The sequence below is a fragment of the Balearica regulorum genome, chromosome 1 (assembly GCF_011004875.1).
Source record: "Balearica regulorum gibbericeps isolate bBalReg1 chromosome 1, bBalReg1.pri, whole genome shotgun sequence".
Lineage (NCBI taxonomy): Eukaryota > Metazoa > Chordata > Aves > Gruiformes > Gruidae > Balearica > Balearica regulorum.
Window position 1 is genome coordinate 33,880,041 of NC_046184.1, and position 20,081 is coordinate 33,900,121.

The 20,081-nt window shown below is 43.4% G+C and overlaps 1 protein-coding gene across 1 annotated transcript; it reads right to left on the reverse strand.

The window, feature by feature from the left end:
* Positions 1 to 10,193: 10,193 nt before the first annotated feature.
* On the reverse strand, positions 10,194 to 14,662 carry ARRDC5 (arrestin domain containing 5). The gene is made up of 2 exons (XM_010313671.2): positions 14,410 to 14,662; positions 10,194 to 10,372 (listed from the first exon to the last, which is right to left on the reverse strand). The coding sequence occupies exons 1-2, from the start codon at positions 14,660 to 14,662 to the stop codon at positions 10,194 to 10,196; spliced, it is 432 nt and encodes a 143-aa protein (XP_010311973.2).
* Between the last annotated feature and the right edge of the window lie 5,419 nt (positions 14,663 to 20,081).

Genomic DNA, 20,081 nt, shown 5'->3' on the forward strand with positions numbered 1-20,081 from the left:
CTGAAGCTGCTTGTCTTCCTCCGTGGATTGTAGAAGGGTCCATGGGAGACTGGGTGGCTAAGTAGGAGGCCTGAAATTGGTTATTACCCAAAATGGAAATATTGCTCCTCCAAGCACATTCATTGTTTTCAACTGTTGTTCACTATTGATATTCTGAAATGCTTCGCTAACTCAAACCCTTCTGAAATGCTTTCTAGTCTAGTACGCATCACTGGGACCTTGATATGGATGGTTGACCTTTTCCTGAAAGCCTAACTATTGCACCAGTTTTTTTAGTCTTTTTTTTTTTTATTTTCCTGAAGAAGTTGAAGAATCCGTAGAAGGGAAGAAACTTGAAGAAGTGTGAATTTTTTCACACACTGCACAAGTCTCCATTCTGCCCTCTATAATAAACCATCTAGCAGCTGCCATCACTATAGGGCTGGCCTGTGTCTGCTTTGTCAGGGATCACATCTGGTACAATAGTTCTTTTTTTTACCATAGATACACTGTACAGTGATGGATTATAGATACTGCCTAAAATAGCGTACACAGAAGAGACATCTCTAAGATAAGCACATAAGATTTAAGAGCCTATAAGTACCTATAAATTGCCTTAGCATCCTCAACAATTACCTTTGCTGAGATGGAAATGACATGGAGCAAATGTATGGTAAGAATGTTTGTAGAAAGTACCTTAAATATAATATTCATGCTTATGAAAGTGTATATATGTAGGTCTAAAATCCAATTGTATAAGATGTATATGTATGTTAGGAGTTCAGGGATTAGTTGATTCTGTTGGGGAAAACTGCTGAGTCTCTCAAGCAGTCGATTCGCTACTGTCCTCTTTATTCTACATTGCTCCATGAGTTAGTTACTCCAGATTGTTTTATCTCATCTGCCTCCACTTCTATTGCAAAACCAAAAAAGAACATTTACTTGCACTCTGCTTCCCCAAGTTATGGTTTTTGTCTAATTTATGCAGAAAGTAAATTTCTTCATTTCAAAAGGTTTCTGTCCTCTCCAGCTGGTATCATCGTACTCTCGGCTACTGCACTATATTACGGTATGTGTTAAAGTATTGCTTTTCCTGTGGTGAATAGCCTCCATCATGACAACCACCTGGAAACAAAGAGCAGACATCTCTCAAAGACTGGAAAGGCAGCAATTCAGCTCCTTACTGGACTGTCAAGCTCCTTTTCCCACAAGTGAACAGGTTATGACTCACTAGTAAAAGGTGTAACATATTTTTAATACACTGCCCTTAATTTTAAGAACGTCCTTGGAGGGGCTCAGTGAGAGAGGACTTTTTGTCTCAGGTCATAAAGTTGAAGTAGTTAGAGTCCTGCAAGCAGAGTGTTGCAGCTTTTTAGGTTGTATTTAAAAGTAACCAGCTTAAACTTTGAGCAGATTGCAAGAACCATAAAAATTAGACAGATCAAACTGTGAATAAGAACATAAAGTTGATTCAATTGTAGCTGTGCAGTGCCAGTTATAGAAAACACAGATTTATCGGATGTTAGAGTGACCCTGTGCTTGGGATTATGGACAGTGACATGCAAAGATTCAAACTGTGTATATTAACAGTTGCAGTCCCTTTATCAACGGAGATGACACTGCAAACACTAGACAGACCAGCTCTTCCACCATATGGTTTCTCTCCTATCAATCCACCCTATGTCATAAATGACAAAGGGGTTGTTCATTTCCCTGTGCACTTGAAACTGTCCTATGGGGAGTCTGGGCTCCCTGAATATGATGTGGCATGTCATTGCGATACCTAATATACAAACTCTAAGTAGGACAACCAAGGGCAGGCACAAGGAGGAAGTCTGGTCAGTGAGTTCCACAGCCTTGAGGTGAAGAATGGCTTATGTGGCTATTTCAGAGGCAAATCAATATAAATGGAAGTCCTGTTTTATAGGAACATGAGGGGACAAATGGAGAGACAGTAAATCACTAGAAATCCTTTCCGTCCCCTTCAAATACTCAAACAGAAGCAGCAAGTCCCTGTTCCCAAATGCTTACAAACAACTCTCAGCTTCCAGATGAATTGGGTGAGTAGCTCTTCCAGATGACTAGGTTTTAACACCATCTTATTTCCCTCCTAACACTTCCTCTGCACAGGGGATGTCAGCGGCTTTTCACTGTTTGGGGGAAAGGGGTAGTTTTCTGAATGGGAAGTAGGGAAGAAACTTATGAAGGAGAAACCCCATGAGCCTGGTACTCTCCACAGCAACCTCCTTAGTGGGGAGAGGAAAAGCACGAATCCAGCTGCTTTGCAAAAAAGGAGTGAAGTAGCATCAAATCCTTTCAGAAATATATGTTACAGCAGCAGCACAGTCACAGAGATACTTCTAATCTCATGCTTTTCCTTTGATGTGTAGCAATTGGGGTCTGCAGAAGGGCAGCTTATCTGATTCCTGTAGGCAGGTTATAGACCTGAATCTCATGCTGCTTTGTGACATCTGGAGCACTTCTCGGCATATTGAATTCCTTCTTCTATTCCTTCCCCCCGCGCCCTGCTTTTTTTTTTCTAAGGTCTGTTTCATTCTTCTGTTTTTATTTCCAATAAATTTTTATTGTTACTGACCTAACCCACAAATCACCCACCAAAGGACCATAATTACTGTTACTGATGCGGTACCATCTGTACACAGGCTCTGCCCAGCCAACGAGATTCTGCCAAAACAGCAACAGGTACCTTTCCTAGGGCTCTGTCACAATCTAGGGACAGATCTAGTGCAAACGTAGTTCATTGCAGTACTGGATGGTACATCCAGAAAGGTTTTCAGTCCTTCTAACCAGGTCCCTTCATGGAGCATTACAAAGGAATGTTTACAGACAGAGTTATTTTTATGACTCAATGTATTTATTCAAGAAGACACATAACTGTGTAACTTCTTTAAAACAATCGGAGCTCTCTCTCCTGTTGCAAGTATCCTGCCTTGCTCTCAGCTACATTCAAAGGAGACGTGAGCCACATGAACGTAATAGATGTTTTCCTCAAGTCTGCCTTCATTCTAGCTCTCCGGTTCCTGGGGAAAAGGGGCTTTTAGCCTGCACATGCACAGAGCCCCAGTGTGTCCTGCCTGGCATAGCTTCAAGGCTGGGCATTTTAGGAAAGAGCAGGCTCCTTTCTTCTCTTCAGACAGACAAGTACTGTTGGTGTGGTTGGCCATGGTGCAGTTTCTACCTACCACTGAAGCAGTCAAAATTGAAATGGAATATTTGTTTCTAAAAAGTCAATACTGACTGCTTGTTTGCTCCCTCCTTTTTGCCATCTTTCAGAGAGGTAGTTAGAGCTAGATCAGAACATTTCCTCAGCTACCAACTAATTTTTTCATTGTTTCTTTTCCCCATGGGATCCTTTCCTCCCTTTTCCCACTATTTCAATCTATTTGATTCTCAACATCCTCAAAATCATTCTGCAGTTTCCATTCAGGCTCTTCCTTTCCTCTCTGCTTACCTCCCCTTCACTTTCATAGGTTCATAGGATAATTCAAGTTGGAAGGGATTTCTAGCCAAGCTCTTACAGAAATCTGGGTCAGCTCTGAGCTCAAACCAGGTTGCTCAGGGCTTTATCTTTGCAGGTCTTGAAAATATCCAACGATGGAGACTGCGCGAGCTTCCTGGGCAACTTGTTCCAAAACCTTCTCAGTACTGGTGTATAAATGTTGCCACTGGTAGAAATCTCCAAAAGAGATTCCCAATAGTACTAAGTGGGAATGATCAAACTATGTGCAAATGATGACAAATGACACAGTGTGAAGCCAAAGCTATCAGGACGCGAGCATGGCTCTGTTCAGGTACACTCTGTCCTGTGGGAGTGAATTCACATCGGCTCTCACTAGATGCTCTACAGGCGTAATTGAAAGCAGCAAATGGCCTGCAAGCATTGAAGAAAATCAAGAGAGTTTCTTTGTCTGAAGTTAAGTCTAATTATACTTCATACTGATGTAACTGGTATCTGTTTATTGCCTGGTACTTGTTTATTGCCTGGTACTGTATTTGCATATTGAAGAAGTCAATTATCTCTTCAATTTGGAATCCTTGGTTCATGTAATCAATTACCCTGAGTGGATGTTTAAAATTACTCATGAAAGAGTCATACTTTATTATATTTCATCGAGAAGAACCAGTAGCACCCATTAATAGAATAGGTTATTACATTTTTGGAAAACCTGTTTGGAGTGGTCAGTAGGAAACAAATTAAATAGTTGAAGTTATGCATTGCCTGAGTCATTAATCTATACAACCATACTGTGATATTTATTAACTGAAAAATCATTTAGATTAACTAAAGAAAAGACTTCTTTCTTCTTGGACTTCCATTCATACTGACTTTCTATTACTGGCCTCGTGTATGTCTGCACACACAAGAGTGTTAGAAATGGTCTCCAAAAGGAAAAACAGATTAGAAACCAATGCTTGGATGTAGTGTGGCTGAAGGCTAGGGTGGTCAGGGTTTTGTTTTAATTAAGGTTTACCTAGCGCAGCTAAGGAGCCCTTCCGTCCCAGCAAATCTAGCAGAGGCAATCAGAAGAAAGTTGGGCCCATTCAAGTTCTTGTCTGGGAAGGTGGCAGATTACTTGAAGAAATGTGAAAGGGAGACTGAAAACTTTGCAGAAAAGCAGGAGGTTTAAGCAGTAAAGGAGAGTGTGAATGCACAAAGATCAAACAAATCAATACGATTTAATCCACATTTGTGTCTTTTAAAGCAGTAGCTTATCTGAAGAGCCCTGTAATTTTAAAGGATAGAAAGACAAAGGCATCGGAACTAGGTAATAAGAGACTATCTTATTCAAAACCAGCTTTTAAAAAAAAGTATTGATGGAATCTCCCTCCCTTTAGAGATAAATGTCAATGGTAACTGCCTCTGAGACACTGCATGCCTTGGTGACCTTTCCTTTGGGAGATTTAAGGGGATATCAAGGGAGTTGATGTGCTGGTGGCTACTAAGTCTTCTGGACTACAAAACACATACTCAGACACGGTCACAGTTTCAGTATTTAATTGTTCATAAAATCATTTGCTGAAAGCAGGTATAGCTTGAGCCAACAGCAACTAGAATTAATATATTCCAGAACTGCAGCAGCTGGAGCTGCTGCAGATGTTTGAGGACCTTTGTGAGCTTCATTCCCTGTTGGCTGTGGCAGCCTTGCCGGGTAACGCTGCTGAGGATGCTTGTGTGGCTTAACTTCTGTGTCATCCAGTGATAACACAAACCTGATCCCACAAGTACAGATAATTTCCAGTAACCATTGTTTCTATGTTTCCATGGTTACCAGAAGGAGAAAAATTTCTATTTTTGCTTCACAAAACTATTATGGAACATTTTCCAAAATCTGTTCAAGGTTAAAATTAAATTGTGAATAGACAATCTAGTCATTTTTCCTTCACGTGTGCCATCTCTTTACTCTCTTTGCACCCTTTCCGTCAATTCTGACCTGCAAAAATCTCACCAGCTCCACAGGAAAGCTACTCCTCAGAAATAATCCCAAAGGGGGCAGAGATCAAACTCTTTCCTATGGGGTCCTGGAGACACTTCAGGCATCATTCATTCAAAAAGAAAAAAAAGAGAAAAGAATATTGATTCCAAGGTCTAAAGAGTTTGTTATTTATACAAACGCAGCTAGAGCAGATGTGGCAGAAGTCGACAGTAACCTCCCGCTCCATTTTCACGGTAAGTCTGCCTACGAGGGCCAGTATAATTATCTGTTGAACCTATCAACTAGGTAGGCTTAGTGTGCAGTGTTTAATGAAACCTCTATGGAAATGCACCTAAAAGAGTGGGGGTTTTTTTTTGGTTTTCAAGCCCAGGAAATATCTATATCACATAAGAAAGCACAGTGACAGGTCCTTAGTAACCAGTCTGTGCTAACAGGGTCCTGAAGTTCATGCAAGGCCATCCAAAGGTACAAGCTCAGGTCCACGTGAGCTATATGGCTATTTCAGGTGACTGCACCTGAACAGTTACCGCTGCTGCTCTAAAGTGTTACAAAGACACAGTGTAATACTGCTCTAAACAGACTTCAAAGGCATCTAGTTCATTCGGGTGTATTTTAGTGCCTTGCAAAAGGCACATGAAGGAATAAACACAAATAGCCCAAATGTCCCTCCTGGTGTTTTTGATGGCTTCAATTTTGCATCACAAAAATCTCCACCACCTCTTTGGAGAAATGAACCAAGCAGTTCACAAGACCTTTCCTAGAGACCTCTCTGCTCCGTCTTCTGTGGTCTGCTGGAAAAATGTACTTTACTCAAACTACCCACTCATCATATTGCTCTTGTTACTATTTATACCACAGTAGCATGTAAGTGCCTTAGACAAATAAGACTATAAAGATTGGAAAGGAACTGCTTGAAGAATCTACAGTGCAAAAAACAATACAAAAGGTAGAAAGGAAAATTAGAATGCTAAGATGTGAAATCACTTGCCCAAGTTCCCAGAGGTCAGGTATCCCACTGCTTGTCTGTTTTATTAGGACTTTGGCCTTTCTAGGTTGTTGCTGTCGAATGGTTTATTTGCTACATGAGATTCACACACAGACACTGCATGAAACATCCTAGGAACAGGATTAGGCATATTTTACCCTGGCATATATTCCATCTGGAGAAATGAAGTTTTTGAAATCAGAAGGCAGTTTTGCTAGCATCAGACATCCATTGTCTCCTGCCATGAAAATGCCTGCAGGGCAACCATAATGAGAAGTGGAAATACCTCACTTCTTCCTCGACTGCCTTCCTGAGTTTGCTGATCTCAGTCTGTGTTCAGACATTGTGAGTCTGGAACATAGACTTCAACGATGCCTCATATCAGAGCAAGTAACGTGCACAGAAGTTACAAAGCTGCTCTTTTATCCCCCAAAATGCTGACACCCTATTGTTTCTTTGCAAATGATCTTTTCCAAAAAGGAAGTAGTTAAATTCCTTTTCATAGTAAATGCAAGGACTACCAGTGTTTATGTGATGGCAGCTTCAGAATTTATACCGGGTTGTGTTTTTCCTTCAGCTGTATCAAGTGTCACTGAGAAGCAATGCTGGAAGTTCAAAAGACAAGCGGTGAAAAATATTCTTCTAACATGCTCCTGTCATGTACACTGTGAGTGCATTAATTTTTGCTTGAACGATGAAACAGGGAGACCTGTAAAACAACAATCTGTTTGTAATGGGATTCTGCACGTAGAGCCCTGATATACAGTCTCGTCTGAGATGTGAAAGGGCCCTGCCAGTGTCAGTGCGATAAATACTATTTTTAGGGACAAGATGAGGGGAAACATTAGCCCTGTGAGAGCGCGTGTGAGCAGCAGAACGTGAGGAGTGCTGTGCTATGTCTCAGCCTGCGCACAGCCGGGCTGGGGTGTTTTGCCAATCAAGGTCAATCTGTGCACACTCGGGGAAAGGCAGGCGGTGAGCGAAACGCCGCGCTCCCTCGATGTGTTGTGCCACCCCACACCTGGGCAGCTTTGGAGATAGCTGCGGACATGCAAAACCCTGGGCTGGGGCTGCCGTGCAATTTGCTGCCGAAAGCACGTGGGGAGCTGCCACTAACAGGCTTGCTGCTGCTGTAAATTAAAGTTGGTCAGTGTAATCTCATTTCTAAGCAGTCTCCAGAGGTGGGACAGGAAAGCCAGGGCTCTCTGTGACTGGGGGGCCTGGTCATGGAGCAGCAACACATCTCTCCCAACGGCGAGTGCATGGCACCAGGAGAGGTGGCATCACCCCATGCCTCTGCCCCAGTTTGGTGATGGGGCAAGAAGGTGGAGTGGGACCACACTCTGCGTCTTCTATCCTATTACTTTATGGGGAACAGACAGAAAAATTTCTTTTGCCTGTGCATTTCATCTGTGAAACCTCTGCCTCATGCTGGTGTCAGCGTACTTCAGCATGGGCTAGACCCATCATTCCCCGGCATAGGGCCCTCAGTGCAGTGGGAGTGGGATGCCGGCATGGCTCCTTTGCTCCCAGCCTCGCTGGCGATGGCTATTTCAGTCTGGAGACTAGGAAGGGATTTTGGATCATTCCAAAGGTGGCATGACAGAAGGCAATGGTGCAAAAGCACAGAGGGTGGGTTGGAGGTGGGGGGGCACTGAGATGCACGCCGGTGTTTCGTGGGGCTGAGCCACGGGGGTGAATGGTGGTTTCTTGGTCCTATAAGGGCTGCTGGGTACAGGGACAGGGGTAAGAAAGGTGGCCCAGGGGCACCCACTGGCCTTCAGCTTATCTTCCCCAGTCCTCACCACCCTTCCCGTGGAACGAAACATGGAGACGCAGTGGGGTGGGACGGGAGGTGCTGCTCGTGTGTGGGTGTTAGCTGAGGCCATGGCTGTGCAGGAAGGTGAGTCCCACCAGATGACTGCCACAAGAGCCCTGCTGTGGGATTGAGGTTGTGCCAAGGGGCAACGGAGCCCATCTGCCCTGCACGTGTTAAATGTTAAAATGCTATACACCCTTCTAACCCCAAAACCTTCTGGTCACCCACACTGACACATACACGCATGTGTAGTTGCAGCGTGGGGTACACACACATCATGTCCCCGGGACTGGCCACTTCTCCAGCCTGCCCCAGTCCCTCTGCTTGGCAGGATGACCGCCTGCAGTCTCAGCCTCCCCCCAGCATCACACCACCCACCAGCTCGCTGAGGGTGTGCTCTGCATGGAGCTGTTTTCCCATGGACAGGAGAATGGCCATCCTCTGGACCTGCAAAATGTCCCCTCTCTGCCTATGAGTCTCCTGCTCTTCCTTATCCAGTTACCAGGAGTCAGTTTAACAGAATTATGGGCTCCCCTTATGTCCCTTCCTGACCTTGGGCTTTGGCTAGTTTTGCTCCTTTTGCTTTGGGAATCAGTGGCGCATCTTTGCAGTGGCACATCTCCTGTGAAAGCATAGGGCTAGTGCATGTGGATTTTGCAGAAAAATCTTTGATTTCATGGATCTGCTGGCAGTTGCTCCTGCGTCAGTCTCAGAAATGTCTCTGTGAAGGCTCACCCCATTTGAGATGTCACCTTCATTTTCATGCAGAGTCATAATGCTCTGCTCCACAGAGAAATGCTCTGGTGTGGCTGCTATGATGATGCCCTGCTGAAAACAGTGGATGTGGTACAAGGAAGGTCAGGGGTGCCTACCAGCTCATACCTGAATGCCAAGATTTTATTTTCCATGACAGTGCTGGTGACAGGCATGGGTTTTGGCAGAAACAGTGCACTGATAACCCTCATGGCTTCCAAGGAGGCCATGTCTGTCCAGCACTCCAACCTTGTCACTTCACTCTTCCAAAGAGCATTGTTCTCCCCTGCTGCTGAAGCCACTCTCAGGACAATGCTGTGTATAGCAAAAAAGACCTTTCTGACATACTTGCATGTCCTGTTGGCAGTATCTGTCATGAAGACAATAGTTTCTCTTGGGCTTTTCTCCAGGGAAATCCAAAGGGTCACAAAGCCATGACTGAAGCAGCAGAAATAAATTACATCCTTCCCAGCTTCCACCAGCAGTCAGGCCTGCATGGAGAGGGTGAGTGGAAAGGCAAAGCATGGTGAGTTCCTGTTGCTGGATACAGGATGATTGCCAAACACCACATGTATAAACTCCTAAAGCAACAGCTGAGGCTCAACGCTCCCCACAAGCCCCACCATTAACCCAGAGGACAGTCTTCCTTGCTGCACCGAATGTGGCATGGCTGAATTATCATAGTCCTCCTGAGCATCTGTGCAAATAATTCATGTGTGCACATGCAAACATTGTCACCTTTAGCCATCCATATGAAAATTTAGAAGGAGGCCACAAAATTATTAGAATCATCGTATTCTAGCTGTCTTGATGACCTTTGACTGTCCCGGTCTAGGTAGAGTTTGGTAAAAAAGGCACCTCCTACTTGGTGATGCTTGCCCAAGGCTTAGACTCCAAAGCAAGAGAATAACCTCCCTTTTCCCTCATCCTGGATCCCAAAGTGCTCCCTATGTGTCACTCTTGAAGTGTTACGATGCACCTTGTATGCTAGAAAAGAAACATCTTGGTGCAAGCCCTAGGACAAAGATGGCAGAAGATACTGAAGTGTCATTTGAATGATAAAGAAGGAAGCTTAGAGCTAGAAGTTCATGGACACCCAGTAGTAAGCAGTTACAGCTCTGGATCAGAACAGGGTAGGTCTGTGTGTCTCCAACTCATATAGCTTTTTCCTCTTATTGTGTCTTTCATGTGTCTTCTGAGGTCACCAGCAGTTCCTTGCAATAGTAAACATCTCTTTAGCTAAGACAATTTTGCAGCTGCAGCAAGTCCGTTGAATAAAGCAAGAGATGCAGCTAGTTTTTCTGGTGAATGTGGAGGGACTACTTGGAGGAAAGCTGAAGTGGAAGTCAAAGTTGTGGACCCCAGAATCCAACCAGCCATCTGAAAGCCAAACAACACGCTGCTATCACAAGCCTTTTAAACATTTAGGGTGTTTGGACCTTACAGAAACCTTGATGTTTCTCCCAGAATCCAAGGTGTCCTTAGCATCTGGTATTGCCCCCAAAGTGCCATAAAGGCACGGTATGGGCTGGGCTGTGCATCACCTCTGCAGTTCAGCTGCTGGATGTATGGACCCCTACCAGTTGGCAGACTTGAAAATGGCTGATCTGCCTCATTTTGACACAAGGTCAGCAAACCTGCAGCTCCTCACAAACTTTTTAGGATTTTCACTTATCAAAATGGAGTGCCACAGACTTTTAACTTCCCAAATAAGCACTAATAGTCATTTGGGAGTATAGCGGTGTAATAACTCTCATTCTTCTTTTATCATTGTCTACAACACCTGTGCATATGACCTGAAACTTTTGTTTCACCTGTGCAAAAGATCCCACTCACACACACACACACACACACAAAAAAAAAAAATTGACACCTTCTTTGTGCAATTATGAGACAGGAAAATTATCACCCGTTCCTTCAAATGTCTGCTTCTGTGTCACTTCCTCTTAATCAAAATCAATTTTTTGTGGGTGAGGTCCCACTGCCTGTAATGAAAGACTATCCCACCTATGCAAGGGTAAGTTTGGCCTCTTCTGGCCAGATAAGATCAGCTCTTGACTCTTTTCTTCATCGAAGACCTATTTCTTTTAAACACATGTATCTGCTGGCAGTTTATCATCCAGACTGAAACTTTCCTTCCTCCTAGTAGCTCATGCCAAAACTTCACTTTGAACAGCAATATTAGAGAATGTGAGACTGCTAGAATTTTGTCCCGCTGACTACATCCTTTTGCAGATGAATTCAACAATGCCTTGAGTTTTAATAATCAAAACTGGATATTCTTGTTGGCAGAAGAGCCTGGATATTGTTTCCTTACAGTATGGGAGATTTAGCAGATGGCATAACAGCATTTTCAGTCAATCAGAGTTGTAACTCTGAAGGAAAAAAGTGCCTAAAACAATCTGAAAGGGAGAAAACTAGAATTCATCAGCCTCTTAGACAACTGCAATATAAAAAAGTTGTGTTCTCTATTCTGACAGTTTGTAGAAACCTAATATTCCTAGGGCCTTATCTCACACGATGTTGTCTTTAAGTTATTTTAGCAATAGAAGGTAGGAGGAAGGAGTTTGAACTTTGAGCAGATCTGCAATTTAGCCTTGAAAGAAATCAGTGTTCCCCTCCTGCAATGATCTGCAGTTGGGCCCTGGTGTGAGCGGTCTCTTTTGCAGCCCCAGCATGGTGTGGGGTTTTACTGAAAGAGTTCAAATGTCTCAGTCCCTGCTGCAAGTAAGGCCTGAGAGCCTGGCTTTGTGTGCAGGGCTGAAGTAGGACCTGTGGTGCAAAAAAGGCTTGCATATGCTTATTTAATTCTACACACAGCTTTAATCCCACTTTCTCTGGCTTGTTTTGCACCACTTCTAAAGAGACTTCTTTGAATTGTGCCCACTTGCTAAGCTGTGCTTAACTTTCCGCACAGACCCTCGGACTCAAAAGGACGGTGGCCTTAAACAATGTCCCTGAATTCACCCTGGAAGTGAAGGTGCTCCAAAAAACCTTATTCCCCTGAAGCCATGCAACAGAATTAATTCCACTTTAGGAAGTTTCCCAGCAGCTGCAGGGGTGGGAGGGTGCTCCCAAGAGTTAGCTCCCCAGAGGCACCTGGGGATACCACACGCTTTTTGTTCAGCAGAACCTGGGAACTTCAGTCACACCAGAAGATTTAAGTCAATTCCAGGTAATTTAATGTGTTACCTAATCAAAAAGAGTTCCATCTTGTATTTCCCAGCAAGGGAGATGATGGCTGTGGCTGTGGGGAAAGTGCAAAGAGGCTGCTGGTAGGAGTGACTTGAGGGGTCACCTTTCTACGAAGGACACAAGAATTTCCTGGGGTGTGACCGATGGAGTACAGCAGTGCTTGAAGAGCTTCAAACTGCCCTTAGTGTTGTGAGCTCCTTGACTTGGGGGGGTTCTGCTGGTGATGAGGGTGGCTATCACTGGTAGCACTGCAACTCGTCTTTCTCTTTTCTGAGTCTAATTATCCTAGAGCTGTTACCAGTCATATTCGATGACTGCCAGGAGTCAGTTCCTCCAGCAGTCTTTATCTCATAGAGAGACAATATTGAGTTTCTTGTGTGGTGGCAGGGCTTACCAGGGTTAGAAAGAAATATGTCAGCAGGCACCTGGATCCATGTATATACACTTCTTACAGAGACATCAGATGTGACCCGAGTAGGGCATGTGGTAAGATCAAATACTAGATAGTAACATGCTATCAAGAGCATATTAGCAGCTGAGTGTCAAAAGCTGACACAGGCAGCAATCTGTTCAAACACACATTTTGTGTATGCCAACAGCAGTGGGGGGCACAGGGTATGCGGGGTAAGAAGGGTCGGGTCCATATCTTCTTTCATGTTTTAAAATGGCTTTCTTGGACTTGTTAGAGCACTTCTACAGAGATGTAATCAATGCTGGAAAAGGAGGAAAAAGACAGTTACAGTTGTAAAAATCTGTTATTGAACTGTACTGCATTAGCACGTCTTGATGGATGTAAGTGTTCAGCTCTTTTGAAAACAGGAATATATGTGTAGGTGGCACTATACAGATTTAAGTGTGTCTTTAAGAAACACCAATTTGAACTTTAGCCAAGAAGATCCAGAACTGACGTGCTCTGAAAGTACTTGTTCTTATAATGGCAAAAATAATTTTTCCAACACTCAGCCTTTTGCCCTCTTTTCTTTCAGGGCTGTAACATCTGGTAGCCTACAGGAAGCATCAGCATGCTGCAGTACATCAAGGCTAAGACTCTAATGCATGTGTAAGGGGAAAATGACCTTTGGATGAGGTAGAGCCTTCAAGTCTGGGATGAAATGAAGCATGACCACTGCAGGTCGTAGCTCAAAAGCATAGTTTCCACACATTGGCACAGTGTAACTTCAGTACTAAACTAATCCAGGGTAGCAACCACCTAGGATCTGTAGACTAAATTTTCAGGATTCACAATAGACCCTAAGAAAGAGGAGCTGAGAAAGGGGAGTGCACCTCCTAGGAGGTTTTCATTTGCTTTAAGCATCCCCTGGAATAATTCACTGGTCTGCAAAGATAAGTGACTTTGGTGGTTGTTACATCCTCCTGACTTTACTCTTTTTAATAGATTTGTACATTTTAATAGTCAGCTCTGCATTTATGTGTGTGCATGTTGGGGTGTATAATGTCTGAAGGGAAGGTGCAAAGAAGATGGAGCCAGGCTCTTTTCAGTGACGGGACAAGAGGCAAGTTGCCCTGAGAGGTTGTGAAGTCTTATTCCTTTGAGAAATTCAAAAGCCATCTGGATATGGTCTTGTGCAACCATCTCTAGGTGACCCTGCTTGAGCAGGAGTTTTGGACAGATAACCTCCAGAGATCTCTTCCAACCTCAACCATTCTGTGATTCTGTGATTCAGTGAAATAATCACACTTTTGCAGGTGTTTTCAGTGTATGCCTCATATTTCTATCTCTCAGTAAAGATACAGCAGTAACTCTAATAATGCTTTTACTATAGTTGCAAATATAACAAAGTCTGTATACCCCATGGATACTTGCTGGCACGTAAGTCAACAAGAACACTGAAGGCAAGCATTTTGGATGACCAAAGAATACTTCAGTGATGTGCTTGTGACTAAAAGTTTCCTACCTGCTGCTAGACAGGTTGCGATAGATCTCTGTGCAACAAATGTTCACTTCACAGATAACAGCCACCAACCCGTGGGGAACTGCCCACACTCTCAAATACTGCTTTCTGTACAACACTACTGATTGTCGCAAAGCCCCAGTTCCCATATGATGTAGTGAAAAAGCGTGTGCCATGGGATAGAAGGAGAGCATATGGGCATTGGCAAAAGGAAGACTTCTTCCCCATTGAAAAAGATCTGACCCCAGCTTCCCTAGCCCAACGCCAAGAAGCTGTTCAATTAACCAGTGCCTCATTCCAGAGTTTTACCCTCTATGTGGAAATTCTTAGCTTTGGAGCTGTAGACAGCCTGGTTGGTGCAAGCCATACTCCTATCATAGTCCAGCTCAGGATTATCCTCCTCCAGCCACCTCAGGAAGCCTCTTCCCATGAGCTCCACCTCCACAACAGGATCCACCAGGGTACTCCTGAGGTTCAGAACTGGTTGGCTGTCTATGCTGGAGCCAGTCAAATGCACCTCAATCTCAGGCAGCACCAGGTTAATTGCTCTCACTGTCAACATGAGGGAAGAGCGGGAGCTGGGTGCTCGGTGCTACTGGGGTCCAAAGGTTGCATTGCAAGGTCATCTTCTCCACCCCCACCCCATGACACTGTAGTTTGTGAGGTCATGGCATGGGGGATGGGCAAGGAGGGTGTCTCACAGGGAGAGATCTCAGCTCTCCAAGCTATGCCAGAGATGATCAGAACCATTCATCTGATTATTAGCAGCCCCTAACTAATTGGCAAACATTCACCTACACATTTAGGAATGGTATCAGCAACACAGCAGATAAACCACAATTCAAGACACCGAGAAAATGTTGATAAACACCCAGAAATTTCTAAGCGCATTTTCCATGAGTAACCCCCAAAACTTTTAAGCATGCACACACACACACATATATGCATGGTTAGGTGCATCCTCCTCTGGGGTGCTGGTTGCACAATTCATGCACCTCTCCTTGGGGAGACATGGGTGCTCTATGTGCACCCTACCCACTAATCTATCCACCAGTGAGAACACACCCCACAAACCCCACACACACCATGGTGTTACACCCATCAGTGTCAGCATGCTGGCTGCACACAGACTGCTCGCATCATCTGGCAGTGGCAGCTTTGGCTTTGGTGGCTGTCTTTTCCCTCACCCCACTCCTGGGTCTCGTCTCCGGTCACAACTTCTCACACTTCCTTGAGATTTCTTTCGAGGCTGATTCTTTCTACTCTCATAAATCTGGTAATCCCCATCTACTGTTTAATTGAGCTGATGGCTGTCTCAAGTAAACTTCACCATTCCTACTTTCCTCATGGTATTACCAGTTTTGGGCAACCACCTTTCCAGAAGGCACAGTTTTGTGTATTGTGTTCACACCCGTTGTACACACACACCTCACTACCGCTTTAGCCACTGCTATCTGGGCATGCTACCAAGAGGGAGGTGTGCAAACCTCCCCGCAGCAAACTACTAGCAGTGGGTAGTAGTTGATGTCGCTGATGTTACCAGCATAACCAGTGGCCAGAAGACTACAGCAAATGCCAGTGAGATCTGAGCACAGCAGGGCAGGCAAGTGGCCACCACACCAGCCCTCTGGGCAGCAAGGTCCTGCACCTCTGACCAAAGCCAATGGGCTCTTGGTCACCAATGCAGGATGACTGGCAAGATTTTATTGTAATGTAGGAGGCTTTGGTGAAAATGGCTAAAGGCAAGGGACAGAGATGAACCTCAGCCCATTTTGTCTCCTGAACTTCCCTTTGTCATATCAGAGCAATTCCAGCTAGCTGGAGCTGCTGCAACTCAATTATAATATTAAGGGGAAAGACATATTCCTTCCAAAAACCACCTCAAAACACTGTAAGACTGATCTGAGATAGACCTCAGATGCTGTTGGACACTTGGATTGAATGGGTGTGCCATGCTCTGACCCACATAGATGTGAGAAAGGAAGAAAAAGGATGCAGCATGGGAGATCAGAAAGACATCTTCAGCCAGGGGAGCAGGGGTGAAGACAGCAGCAGCAAAGGCTGCAGCAAGGATGATGTCTATGGCTGATGCCAGCAGACATCTGTGAGCCACTGATAAGTTGCGAGCCCAGAGTGAAAGCGCTGGCACCTGCTCTGCAGAACCCAATTCCAGAGGCAATGTTCTCAGCTGCAGGTTGAGGATAAGGGCACATGCTGAGAAATGCTGAAAATTAACTGATCAAGACCGCCAACAGTTTAGGAAACAAGTCACAGCAGCATGTTGAACTTTAAGCTTTCCTCCTCCATACTAATTAGTCACTTGTTCCAAAGCTGTCAAGATTCTCCCTCACAGCCTCTGTACCCCATCCTTGCTTACAGTGTTTTCAGGTGTTTCTTTTTTAAGGAAAAAAAGCAGTGAATTAATATGCTGACTGCAAACTGTCACTCAGTCTCATTTCTTGGCTGCTGCATCTCATTCTCTGAGCCTGTGCTTGCCTTGTCTTGTTAAAAAATAAACTCTTTGGGAAAAGAACTGTTTAATGCCCTGGGTTGTAGTGAGAAGGAACAGTTTCTCAACTGGGCACAGAATTACCAATAACAAAAATATCCTTTTTCTTACTTATGCTTGGCAGTTTTCAGCAGTCATCGCCTTGTGCACAAGTTGTGTGGTTACGGGTGGAAAAAATAGCTTATAGTTACTTGTATGAGTGATGATATAGCATCAAGTAAAAAAATTATAATTAGTGATAATATATGAATTGAATGCTAGATTCCCATGGTTTGGTGCTCAGGCAGATTTATGCTTTACAAAAATAGGGTATAGCTATGATCTCTATGCTGCCACTACGCCAAACCAATATTTCATCTCAATCTGTACATCCCCTGAGAATTTTAAGTGCAATCTGAGCATGCAATCGGCCAGAAAAGGAGGGAGCATTGCTTTCAAGTCACGGTTTGTGCTCCTTCCTTAACTCAAATTTCTGTCTTGAAGTTAAACCAGCTAAAAGTGAGTTGTGCAAATGTTGTTTCTTTGTACCTTGTGAAGACTCTGACAAAATGTTTTTTAAATTTCCTTTCCGGAAGAACAGTACAGTATAATTTTAACAAAAGTGAGCTTGAAAAGGTACAGTAGGAAATATTATATTCTGTCTTTGCCTATGTTAATGTGTGGTGTCACTGATTTTTGAGCTTTCAATTAACATCAGTCAAAACACAATCTTTTGTCCAAATCGGCTACACTTCAGAAGTTACAAATTAAAGGAAAATGGATCCATACCTCATTATATTTAATTTTGCAAACCAAAACTTGGCTTCCATAGCTTCCTCCCGTTCATTTAAGAAGATCTATGCAGTCCCACTATGTTTCATAGTTTTGTCCAGGCATCAGGGAAGACTGTGGCATTGTTTGCTCCTGGTTTCAGGTCTCTGAGACACACATGAACATTGCCTTAGGTTTGAGCCTCCTGGTTTCAGTGTAAAATTTTGAACCTGAAAACTCAAGGGGAAATGAAGGACCAAGCGCTTGAGCTTAAAGTGTCGCACTGTGATAACACACATTGGTGCAGGGTTGTGTCGACAACCCCCCAGAGTAACCCAAGTCAGCCCTGAGGGAGCTGCTGAGACTCTGGGTCTGCACAAGGACTGGCTTCCCCAGACACCTCGAGGTCTGAAGGAACCAAGTATGGCAAAGCAGAGGGAAGACCTAGGCTGAGCTTTTGGGTTCATCACGGAACTTGGACTGGGTTGCACTTTAAGAGGATTCAATATAAAACTCGCACAGATCTCGTTTGTATTCTGCCGCTTTCCACCTGTATATGAAGGACCTGCATTTGCACACAAATTCCCTTTGTGAGTTAAGCTGCCTCTGTAGCTCTCCTGATGGTGACATGTGGAAAATGGAGTACCTGCATTTGAATTTTAAATTTCTTGTATTACAGGGGAATTAGGCCTTACTGATAGTGCTTTAGATGCATTAAATGCTAGCACTAGCTTTCTTGAAGCCAGCTTCACAACGACCTTATAGGCAGTGACATAGCTATGAAGAAACTGTCGTGGAGGACTCTTCATACACTCAGCCCCTGTTACTACAGAGGTTTTACAAGAGAGCATGAATCAGGCAAATGAATGCAGTTTCTTTTTGCCAAGCGGCGTCTCTCTATGGAAAAAATAATGTGTAATAAGCACTGTGAGTGGGATGGCCAACCAGAGCTAAATGGATAATTCTTATTTGGCATTCCCATACAATGGGTGATTCACTTGGCAATCACAAGGTCCAATTATCTTTTAATACTCTTTTTTGGATGCGATTATGATATATTGTACATACAAGTAGAAAATCAATGCTTTCACTAATAATGTTTTTAATTTTATTAGTGAGTGCATTGCAAAATATAACTTTTTTCATCTCTCTTCTAACTTTGAAGATTTTTTTTTTAATACCAGTATTAGTATTCTCCCTAATCCTGGTATTAAAAATTACCTGTTATTTTAATGTGGTCCGTGACATCCACAAAGCAGAAAAACACACCATTTCTACTGCCAGCTGGTTCTCCACCACCTTGTTCTACAATAGATGTAAAGAGCTGTGCCATACACCCATACAGGGAAACTAATTTTCATCAGAGGGCATGGAAGTGTAGTAGCTAGGGTTTTGTAAGCCAAAATCTCATGATACCTCTTCTTGTGAGGATCAGTGTAAGTAAGTCAGGCTGACCGTAAATTCAGAACATCTCCTTTATTCCTTGGCTAATCTCAACATTTAGTGAGGACATGCAAAAGTAAGAACCACTTTAAGAATTTATAACTGTACTTGGCAGGTGAGGGGGAGGTAAGAAATACAGCAGAGCCAGCAAGACTTTAAAGCTCTACCATGATAGATCTTACCTGGAGAAAGTACTGCAAAGCTGTCAATAGCTGCTTGTAAACAGTAGAGCTTGAAATAGGGAAAACATGTTTTTTCCCTGTCAGAATGGCACAAAGCCTTGGCTGAAGCCCTTGCCTGGCCTATCCATCTGGCTGATGTGAGAAATGAGATATCGATTTTTCTTATACCATACGATCAGAAACTTAGAGGAGCCACAAAGCTAGCAAACAACACACAGTTTATTACACTCTAAAAGTGAGACGTTGGAAAACTTTTGCAACACACATCTTTCTATTTACCAAATGCAGTTTAATTAACATTGTTAACCAAAGAAATATAGAACACACTGCTAGATTTGCTTATGGTGAGAACTGATGTAGCTAGGAACTTGCTTACATGCTGCAGCTTTCCGTGTTACAGATGATTTGTTCACTAAAAGGAAATAATTCCTTTGTTAAAAATGAGCTGTAAGTCTGCAATTTTTCAGAATCACGCCATTAAATTAGAAACACAGTTGCTGCTCATTTCAAGGAAATGTGTACATCCAAAGCCATTCTCTATCGTTGGAATTATCGATCTAAGCACCCAGAATGATCTCTTATCTAGAAAATAGTACACAAAAGAAAATCATAGTGGAAAACTTCATACATTATAATTAAGAAATTACAAGTAAAAGTCAAGAGTATCTGTAGGTACTTGCAAGAAATTAAGATTTCCATATACAACAATGTAAGTTCTGGTCAGTCACTTACCTACAAAAGCCAAAACAGAGAAGTCTGAACATCCAGAAACATTAATGAAAATGAGAAAGACATGCTGCTGGCTACAATATTTGCCATCAGTATCAAGTTTGCATGATTTTATGCCTGCTAGAGAGACACAATAGGTTCAAAACTTTCTTAATAAGCCAAAAAAAGTCCCAGAGGGCTGCAGTATCCCATAGGAGGTCTTTTAATGATAGACCAGCACTCACATCCTAGGCATCTGTTCTGCTGGCTGCCAGTGCTTTAAATAGCCACTCAGCCTGTCTGCATTTAAATAAGCAAGTGGATAAATAGGCCTATTTCGATTTCAGAAAGCGTTACCAATGAGATGGACAAAACACCAGCGGGACAGC

Coding starts and splice junctions, on each gene's coding strand:
- ARRDC5 (XM_010313671.2), bottom strand. CDS start 14,662: ATGTTGACAGTGAGAGCAATTAACCTGGTGCTGCCTGAGATTGAGGTG. Junction 10,373..14,409: donor TAAGAATTTCCACATAGAGG/GTAAAACTCTGG, acceptor TTTGGCTTTCAG/ATGGCTGGTTGGATTCTGGG.